Genomic DNA, 10,770 nt, shown 5'->3' on the forward strand with positions numbered 1-10,770 from the left:
AATCAGAAGGAACTTTCACTAAGAAATTTATTTTAAATACCCTCTGTAATATGCCTACTAGTTTGTTCTTCATTCACTAGTTGAAACCCTTAAACTAAAAAGGGCTTTACCTTTTCCCCCCACACATACCTGAGGATGAAGCGGCAGCCCTGTTAAAATTGTCTCCATTTTCTCCAGAATACCTATCCTGTGAGAAGGAAGAAAGAAAAGACTAGTTTCCTACTTTGAATAAAAATTTGTCATTTATTTCACAAATACTAGAAAATTACAACAATTGAGCTTTGTGCAGAACAAAATAATGATAGACTGTAAGGTTTTCTGGATCACTGGATGTTCCTTTACTAATTATTCTAAGGCATCTTCACTTTAACATTGTATATATAACACTAATATATATCACTAGAACAGTAGTCAGAAAGCTACAGCCACAGGCCAAATCTGGTAGGCCACCTGATTTTGTAAACAGTTGTATTGGTGCACTACGACAGCAAAGTTGTGACAGACAGGTAAGGCCTTTAAAGTCTAAATTATTTACTAACTGGCCCTTTATAGAAAGGGTTTCCTGACACCTGACTTAAAATAAAAGTTCAGTCATTTAAATCACCCATACTCCTGAAAAGTACAATCAGGCTTGGTGTGGTAGCTCACACATGTAATCCCAGCACTGTGGGAGGCTGGGGCAGGAGGATCACTTGAGCCCAGGAATTCAAGACCAGCCTGGGCAACATGGCAAAACCCTGACTCTACTAAAAATACAAAAAGTTATCCAGGTGTGGTGGCATGAGCCTGTAGTCCCAGCTACTCAGGAGGCTGACTTGTGCATGGGAGGCAGGGGTTGAAGGGGGCGAAGATCAAACCATTTCACTCCCACCTGGGTAACAGAATGAGACCCTGTCTCAAAATATAAAAATAGAAAATATAATATTATAAAATCAGACAAAATAATACATGAATAAATCAATGCTGGTCAATATACATTATTGTTTGCAGAGTTCCATATACTACAATAGTAGAGTATTAGTGATTTAACACTTATCTTTGCTCTAGAAAAGTACTACAGAAAATTTTAAAACCTCTACTATGTTCATAATGAAACCAATTAATGGTACTCTCATATTTTAAAAAGGAATTCACTGGCTGGGCATGGTGGCTTATGCCTGTAATCCCAGCACTTTGGGAGGCCGAGGCGGGCAGATCACCTGAGGTTGCAAGTTCGAGACCAGCCTGACCAATATGGAGAAAGACCATCTATACTAAAAATACAAAATTAGCTGGGTGTGGTGGCGCATGCCTATAATCCCTGCTACTTGGGAGGCTGAGGCAGGAGAATAGCTTGCACCCAGGAGGCAAAGGTTGCGGTGAGCCAAGTTCCCGCCATTGCATTCCAGCCTGGGCAAGAGCTAAATTTCGTCTCAAAGAAAAAAAAAAAAAAAGGAATTCATTGTAAATTCACTTATGCACTGAAAACAATTTATCTATATATGCAACCTGCCACTGCATTACAATTACAATGAAAATGTGTATCCTCAGCTATAGCATTAGAATATTCACAGTTAATTTTAATCAAATTTGTCACAGCAGTAGCTGAAGACTGTCTTTGCTCTCAAATACGAATTATTCCACTCTCCCTACTTTAGGCTAAAGAAAATTATTTACTATTAGCACACATGCATTACATAAGCAATGGTAGAATGACTGTTGGATTTAGAAAATTCATCTTGTTATAAAATCAAAAGCTGAATGCCAAGTTAATATTTGGAACCTTCCAACATTTTCTACGGACAGCTCTAGATTAACGACAATTTGAGTAATTTTTTTCTTACTTCTAACTCTAAGGGTGTCCTTATTATCATTAATCTACACCTTTATTTCTCACATAAGCTTTCTTTAATTACAGCTAAAGTTCAGAATAGAGAAATCTTGCACATGACAATCAGAATTTAATAATTTAAGAATGAAAGGAAATCCACAGATGATATCTTAATCAACTGACTACATTAGAATAGTCACAGTGTTCCTTCAAAGAAGTTCATTTAACTAAGTCCCAACCCTATAGAGAGTGCACCAAAGAAGGCATCTTTAGGTAACATCTATTTGCTAAAACTTCTTTCACAAAGCCACTGACTTTTAAAACTACTTTTATAAAGCTTAGGAGTCATCCAAACATTTTTCTGAGTTATCATTAAGAGCACAAAAACAACAGCATACTTGAAATGCCTTGGGGTTTCGGTAATGCTACAGCTTAAAAAAAAAAAAAGTTTCAGTTTATTACTATCACAGACATTAAAACAAACAAGAACAATTATCCAATCTTTTCTATTTAAAATCTGAAGACATTTTTCTTGTTTATAATGCTCAAAGTAGTATAGAGTAAATAGAGCCAAAAAAGAAAAAAAAGGATGGTTTTACAAGTGTTATAAAACACTGCTGCACTGAAGAACCGAAAAACTTATTAGATCATCTTCAAGCTATGGAACTTAATATCCCACATATATCCAACTTACAAATTCCAAGCGTGAATTCTGAACAAGACATCAAAAATAATTTGCAACAGAATTTTATCATAAAAAAGCTCAAACGGCCAGGTGTGGTAGCTCATGCCTGTAATTCCAACACTTTGGGAGGCTGAGACAGGCAGATCACCTGAGATCTGAAGTTCAAGACCAGCCTGTCCAATATGGTGTAACCCCATTTCTACTAAAAATACAAAAATTAGCTAGGCCTGGTAGCAGGCACTTGTAATCCCAGCTACTTGGGAGGCTGAGGCAAGGAATCGCTTGAACCTGGGAGGTGGAGGTGGCAGTGAGCTGAGAACTCGCCACTGCACTCCAGTCTGGGTGACAGAGCAAGACACTGTCGCAAAAAAATAAAAGGGTCAGAGCAAATGAAATTCAGTTAAAGATTTTGAGATGGGATTACCCTGGATTATCTGCATGAGTCCTAATTGCCATCACAAATGTCCTTATAATAGAGAGAGAGGGAGATAACACAAAGACCGACAAAGGAGGTGGCAATGTGGGAGCCAAGAGATATGTAGCCACAAGCTGAGGAATGCCTACAGCCACTAGAAGCTAGATGGAGCAAAGATTCTGTCCTAGAACCTCCAGAGGAAGGGCAGCCCAGCTGACATCTTGATTTTTTACTTCCGGCTTCCAGAACTATGAGAATAAGTAATGTTGCTTTAAGTTACCCAGTTTGTGGTAATCTGTTATAGCAGCCACAGAAAATTAATACATTAGCCTTCTTCCTGTTGCCCTAATACCCCTCCTCCTTCTCAAAGGTTCCTTGAGAACCTCTGCACATGATGTCCTGTTGGGACTCTCTTAAGTTTCAGGCTCATGAGTCACTGTCTCAGAGAAGCCTTCCCTCTCCAACTAAATGCATCCCACATCAGTTTCACACACACATTTCCCTAATTTTTTATAGTACTTTTCACTATAATTATTTGGTTCTCAAATGCATTTATTCTGTCTTCTCCAGTAAAATACAACATCTGTAACAGCAAGCACCTTATGTTCACCACTATCTCCAGCACCTACTAGGACTCAAAGATATGTTGAATGAATCACAGGTCTTGTCATTAGCTTACCATTTAACATACTTAGCTGTAAACCATTTATAATCTCTCAAACCACCCAAATGAACCAATTCAGAAATTTCAAATATTTAACACTTAAGGGTTCTCATATGCAGCTACAAATAATCCTTTTGCATTCTGATGAACACTTTTTTTTCACCTGTATTCTTATTATTTTCAATGTTGGAATATCACATATACATTTATTTTCTTATCTCAACGATTACTACTAACATTGCTACTGCTGCTTAATAAAACTGTAATTGTGGATGGTCTAATTATTCAGTTACTGTTTCCACTTTAACCACAAGAGATTTTGGCTTTTGAAATGTGCCACAAAAACTGGAAGTAGATCAGACAGAAGTGATCAGACAGAAGTGACCAGGCTTACTTTCATGGTCAGTTAACAAGAAGCCTTACAGCTAGTAAGTAAGCAATGGAGTTATCTAATACACTCACCATACCCATCCGTTCTAATACTCATCCCAATAAGCCTCCAAGAAATGTGCAAATGCCTAATTATCAAGATTTCTGGACTATATAATTGCTAGATTATCAACTCTTTCTTAACTTCACATCTTTCACTGTTCCATCCCCAGGTGGTATACTCACTTCAAAATCTAGAATTGAGAAGTTCTACCCAAAATTCTACCAGTTCTACTAGAACAATGGCCTATTATTTCAAAATTATATAAGCATAGGTCAACATTTAGTCTCCAAATAAAGCTCCTGAGATGCACTCAGAAAAGGATGATCACAGAGAGAGCTGCTATAAATTCAAAAGCCCAGCTTTCTCTTGAAAAGCAAACTCAGAACAAATCAAAATGGTGTCTTTAAAAGAAATGGAATAAAAGACTTCAGATTTCTTCTATATAAAATTGTAATGTATTCATCTCTAGTTTCTGTACTTTATTTTCTGAGACAGAGTCTTGCTCCGTTGCCTAGGCTGGGGTGCAGTTGCTGGGTCTCAGCTCACTGCAATCTCCACCTCCAGATTTCAAGCAAGTCTCCTGCCTCAGCCACCCGGGCAGCTGAGGCTACTGGTGTGTGCCACTGTGCCCAGCTAATTTTTTGTATTTTTAGTAGAGAAGGGGTTTTGCTATGTTGACCAGGCTGGTCTGGAACTCCTGGCCTCAAATGATCTGGCTGCCTTGGCCTCCCAAAATGCTGGGATGTCAAGTGTGAGCCACTGCACTGGCCATCTCTGCACTTTTTATTCAGCCTAGGAAGGCAAAGATCCTGATTGCACCATGTTCCTTCACGTCAACTAAGCCAAAGAATAATGGCACAATCAGCACAGCACCAGGTGTTAAGTCTGCAGACAAATGCAAAAGGCATACTACAAATTCACCAAACATAAATAAATGTACTAAGCATCATAAGGTAGACTTGTCAACATACTCAATTTAGTATTCCCAGTTTCAAGAAGCTACGTTATTGAACAGCATAAAAATTCCAAAAAGGTAAATCTGAAAGATCTGACAGTCATCCTCAGAAACCCAATGCAATAAATTTTCACAACACCCTACAGCACAGTATGCTGTTTAAACACTTCATGAAGACAAAAATCTCAGACTAAAAAAATAAATTGGACAGATGGCTATTAAGACCAGAGGGAATAAAGTATGTATCTGTGAATTAAACTTTGTATTATAACAAATCTATTGAGAACAAGGGGGAAAAAGAACTATAAAAAATGCCCTGGGAACAAGTAATTCCATTTCTGAAAAAATATTCCCAAATTAAAACAAGACATAAACATTAATGACAATAACAGAGTAAGTTACTAACACCACTAAAATTCCTACAAAAGTTGTAACATGGAATAGATAGTGATGAAGCGTGGAAAAAAGATGGATTCAAAAGTTACTGTTATATGGCCGGGCATGGTGGCCCATGCCTATAATCCCAGCACTTGGGAGGCCAAAGTGGGAGGATCATCTGAGGTCAGGAGTTCAAGACCAGCCTGGCCAACAGAGTGAAACCCTGTCTCCACTAAAAAAAAAAAAAAAAAAAAAAAAAAAATTACTTGGGTGTGGTGGCCTATAGTCCCAGCTACTTGGGAGGCTGAGGCAGGAGAATTGCATGAACCTGGGAGACAGAGGTCACGGTGAGCCGAGACTACACCACTGCACTCCAGCCTGGGCAAGAGTGAGACTCCATCTCAAAAAAAAATTACTGTTATATACTATCATTAAAACTACATAAAATATGTTTGGGCCAGGCACAGTGGCTCACATCTGTAATCCCTATACTTTGGAAGGCCGAGGTGACTGGATCACCTAAGGGCAGGAGTTCAAGGCCAGCCTGGCCAAAATTAGCTGTGCGTGCTGGCACGCCCCCTAGTCCCAGCTACTCAGGAGGCTGAGGCAAGAGAATCGCTTGATCCCAGAAGGCAGAGGCTGCAGTGAGCCCAGATGGTAAGACTGCACTCCAGCCTAGGTGACAGAGCAAGACTCTGTCTCAAAAAACAACAACAGAAATGTCTGGAAAAAAACAAGAAAATTTACTAAATAAATTTAACAGGAGAGCTTGTCTATTGGGCAAGATTTGTAGGTGACTTTCTCCTCTTTTACCAAAAAAGCTATAATATTTTTTATGATAAGAGAACTATAAAAAGATAACAGGGGCCGGGCGCGGTGGCTCAAGCCTGTAATCCCAGCACTTTGGGAGGCCGAGGCGGGTGGATCACAAGGTCAAGAGATCGAGACCATCCTGGTCAACATGGTGAAACCCCGTCTCTACTAAAAATACAAAAAATTAGCTGGGCATGGTGGTGCGTGCCTGTAATCCCAGCTACTCAGGAGGCTGAGGCAGAAGAATTGCCTGAACCCAGGAGGATCTCGGTGAGCCGAGATCACGCCATTGCACTCCAGCCTGGGTAACAAGAGTGAAACTCCGCCTCAAAAAAAAAAGATAACAGGCCAGGTGCAATGGCTCGCAACCGTAATCTCAACACTTTGAGAATGTCTCCTGAACTCAGGAGTTTGAGGCCAGGCTGGGCAACAGAGTGAGACTTCATCTCTACAAAAACTAAAAAAAAATTTTTTTAAAGGTAACATGTTATTTCTTTAAAAAATGTTCCAAGAGAAGAAACATAATAAATTTAGATTTGTATTTGGGGTATTTCAATGTAAACTTCACATATTGATCAAATTCAACTAGGATCAAATATTGCATATTTTATATTTTTGTCTAAAATAAGAACTTCCACTAAGGCAAAACTTGAAATCAGAAAGCGTCGGAACTGACATACACTCAAATTGGAAATTCTGAAGGGGGAAAAAATCAACTTGTAGAGACACTATCAAGTAAATAACACGCAAAAATAATCTCTTAAAATATATTATCTTTTAAAGTACCTTCTATTAATCTTTTTAAAGCCAATTTCCAAGTCAGAATTGAAATCCAAAACACTTACCCCACTAACCATCTTCCTAAATGACAATGTAATTCCCCAAATGCCATTAAGAAAAAAGATCTGAGGATTCATACAAACTGACATTACCAACTCAATCAGCCTAGTATAATTTATCTTGAGAACCCTCCTTGCACAAAATCAATTTTCAGAATTCAAAATATACCCAAAACGTAATAGTTGTTTTTGATTTTCCATACAAGTTTGCTTTCACCTGTAGAAGTCCTAAATCACTGAGATTTAAATTAGGTCATTAATATTTTACATCTATTTTAGCTTTTAATTATCAAATTGCCTCAAGCTATTGTATTCTATTTGAGGCTTAGCTTGCCTCTTACTCCTCATAAAAGTTAATAACAATCACATGGAGATAAACACTGACACAGGCTGTATAATTTAGAACTCTCACCACAGTGATTTTCAATTTTGATAAAATCCGTAGCATTTAATAACTAAACTTTAAGCGCTATTACCTTCTCAAATATGGGAACATAGGAAGACATATGAGGGTTGATCTCTGCTTCCCAATCTTCATCTCCCATGGTGGCTTCAAGTTCTAGTCAGAAAAAAAAAAAAAATGCACATTTGGACTCAATGTCATCAGAATCATTGCTTTAAAAGTAAACTACCCATAAGTTTTTTCCAAAGAAAGAATTAGGTCTCTTCCTATCTAAAGGTGGCATTTATCTCCATCCTTTTTATCTTTAAAAACTAGTTGAACCTCTTACCTAATCATTGTAGAAATCGCCACGTCCCCAGTGAGGTTTAGGCTTTTCCCCAAAATCTGTTTATAGAATTTATCTCCTCCCTCAAAGGGTCCCCAGACGACTTGCTGAATATCAAATTGGAAGAAAATTTTTTCAGAAACTACTTAAGATTTCTCCCTCGGCATGATTAACGTCTAAGATGGATAGGATGCTTGCTTTGGGGTGTTTCTGACGTGCGCCGGGGCGGGGGCAGCGATGGGTGAAGAGGGAGTCCCTGGATTTTAGCGGGGAAGGGAAGAAGGGTTGGGTTGCCCAAATCCCTCCAACAAAGGATGACCAGCGTTATGAAGAAGCGTTTGTACACAAATGGTACTATGACCATCTCTGTTCACAGAAAAGACGGTGTAGAGGCCGGGCCTTCGCCTCCTCTGCAGGCCTCAAGCCCAGATTTTGGGCACCAATGGGACTTTGCGACTCCGAGGCAGAAAGGCTCCAAAGGACGACTTCAAAACGCTGCCTACCCCATCCACTTTTCGGCCAAAGGCAGATTACCCGGGAGTCCGGGCCGAGTTCAGGCCAGTTTCCATACAAAATCGGCCCACTCACCTCTCCGCTGCTTGCTCTCCCCAGTCCTAGGAGGCGCCCACGCGGCTTAAACGGCTGCACGTGCAAGACGCCCTCTGCGTCAGGTACGTGACTCCAACAACAAATGGCCTGGTCAGGCCATTTGTTGACGATTGGCTGGTGACTGGCGCCAGCAGCCAATCAGCACTTAGATGGCCAGTGGCATCCCGCCTCCACCTCTAGACTACGCATTCCCTAAGCGCTCGCGTTCGGGCTTCCATGGCAACGCTTTGGCCTTCTCATCAAGTGGTCCGTTGGACCTGCGGGTAAAAGGCTGGCTGAGGGCCCACTCGCGGTCACATTCTCTGGTGGGATCCTTATTCTAAAGACTTTCTGGATTTTCCCTGTGCAAGCTCTGCAAGCCAAAGATGTCCAACTGCCTTTAACAAAAAATAATAATAAAAGGGAAAAGGGATAATGCCCTCCCTACTCTGCCTCCTTAGCGCTCACTCCCCTTTTACTCAACGCAGTCCCTGGTGGTTGGCCCTTCCGGTTCTGCATTTCGGAGGCTCGCTTCACATCCGGGGATTGCAGGCGCCTCAACGTGCAGCTGAGGCCCATGGAGGAGGTGCATTCCATTTTCCTCCCAGTAAGAGGGGCAGGTATAAGACTCTGTCCAGCTGGTACCCCGGAAAGTTGTAAAGAAAGTTAGCCTCGGCTGGGTGTGGTGCCTCACGCCTGTAATCCTAGCACTTTGGGAGGCCGAAGCGGACGATCACATGAGATTAGGGGTTCGAGACCAGACTGGCCGACATGGCAAAACACCGTCTCTACTAAAACTACAAAAATTAGCCAGGTGCGGTGGCAGTGCCTGTAATTCCAGCTACTCAGGAGGCTGAGGCAGGAGAATCGCTTGAACCGACAGGCAAGAGGTTGCAGTGAACCGAGATCGTGCCATTACACAATCTCTGCCTGGGCGACAGAGCACAGAGCCAGACTCCATGAAAAAAGAAAAAGAAAGCAAGCTTGTAAGAAGAGTTGGGTGCCGGGGGCGGGGTGGGGGGGCGTCCGTCACTTTGGGAAGGAAACAGGCTCTGATCCAGAAGGAAGGAGGAAATTGGTGCTGGCATAGGTCATTCATCAAGGCTTGGATTTGTGGTCCACCTGTTTACATTTCTACCGGCACTAGCCAAATTGGCCAAGGGTTATTTTGATACTTCATGCTAACTTCCAACAGATTTTCTTGTTCTGCCCCCACCCCCAAAGCAGGTAAAGTCCCTCAGTATTTTCCCCAGCCCTTCAAAAAGCATGACCAGGGGCTGGTTAATAAGTGTAGTTCTTATTTTTGTTCCTATTGTTATATTGCTGTCATTTTTCCTTCTCTGAATCTTTGAAGGAATTCCTATCTCATTCAGGAACGTAAATAGCAACACAATTGGATACTGGGACATAAAGGATGAAGCACTTAATAGGCTCAGGCTTGCTTCACACTTTATATCTCTAGAACCATCATCACAAGAATGTCAGGATTTATCTAGTTAGCAGTAAACTTTGTTAGACTATTCTGAAGGCGATCAAAATGAATTTATTTATTTTGAGACAAGGTCCCATTCTGTCACCCAGAGGGGAGAGCACTGGCATGATTATAGCTTACTGCAGCCTCAACCTCCTGTGCTCAAGTGATCCTCCCATGTCAGCCTCCTGAATAGCTGGGACTACAGGCAGGAGCCACCATGCCCAGTTAATTTTTAAAAAGTAATTTTTTTTTTTTTCAGAGACTCTCCCTGTGTTGCCTAGGCTGGTCTCCAATTTGTGGCCTCAAGTGATCCTCCTGCCTCAGCCTCTGAAAGTGCTGGGATTACTGCCATGAGCCACCACACCCAACCTTAAAAGACTATACTTAACAAAGGCTAAACCAAAACAAATTTCTATATAATTCATTTTAAATAATTGCCATTTTTAAACCAAATTTTCACATCATACCTTCATGGCATGGTAGAGTGAAGCAATCAATCTTCAAGATTCTGAATTTGTATTCAGGTCCTCTGAGATATTTTAATTTAATTCAAATTAGAGATTGTTCTTGCAAAATTTTTAATTCTATGGGAAAACATTTTCTAAGCAGAAAAAGCAAGATATAAAATCATGTAGAGAGAATGATAACTAGGTTTTTTTTCAAGTATGGAAAACTTGGGCAAATTTTTTAAAAACACTTAGCAAACATTCTCTGCTATTCACTCACTTGGAGAATACAGATTCTTGTTTCTTTCAGGTATTGCAATAAAATGACTCTTAATGAAATAGTCTGTATGTATAATGTATGAGAGGAATCTTTGGTAAAGAAAAAGTGAATTCTGATGAGAACTGAAGTTCAATATTGAGGAAAGGATAATCAAGCAGTGGATGAAAATAATATAATTCAAAAATTGAACATGAATAACAAAAAAAAAAGTTTTGTAAAGATTTGCTCCATAACATGTGTTCCAAGAAAGTGAAGCTAATAT

The 10,770-nt window shown here is 40.3% G+C and overlaps 1 protein-coding gene across 1 annotated transcript in view; it reads right to left on the bottom strand.

Moving 5' to 3' along the window:
- DDX4 (DEAD-box helicase 4) overlaps nucleotides 1-7,547 on the bottom strand; it is a 69,224-nt gene extending 61,677 nt beyond the window's left edge. The window contains exons 1-2 of the mRNA XM_032280654.1: nucleotides 7,469-7,547; nucleotides 130-187 (exon numbers count right to left, since the gene is read on the bottom strand). Of these exons, the coding sequence (XP_032136545.1) occupies nucleotides 130-187; nucleotides 7,469-7,537 (127 nt within the window). The 5' untranslated portion in view covers nucleotides 7,538-7,547. The remainder of the gene's footprint in view (nucleotides 1-129; nucleotides 188-7,468) is intronic.
- Nucleotides 7,548-10,770: the final 3,223 nt, after the last annotated feature.

This window comes from Sapajus apella, unplaced genomic scaffold, assembly GCF_009761245.1.
Source record: "Sapajus apella isolate SASKATOON/1434 unplaced genomic scaffold, GSC_monkey_1.0 scaffold1, whole genome shotgun sequence".
Taxonomy (NCBI): domain Eukaryota; kingdom Metazoa; phylum Chordata; class Mammalia; order Primates; family Cebidae; genus Sapajus; species Sapajus apella.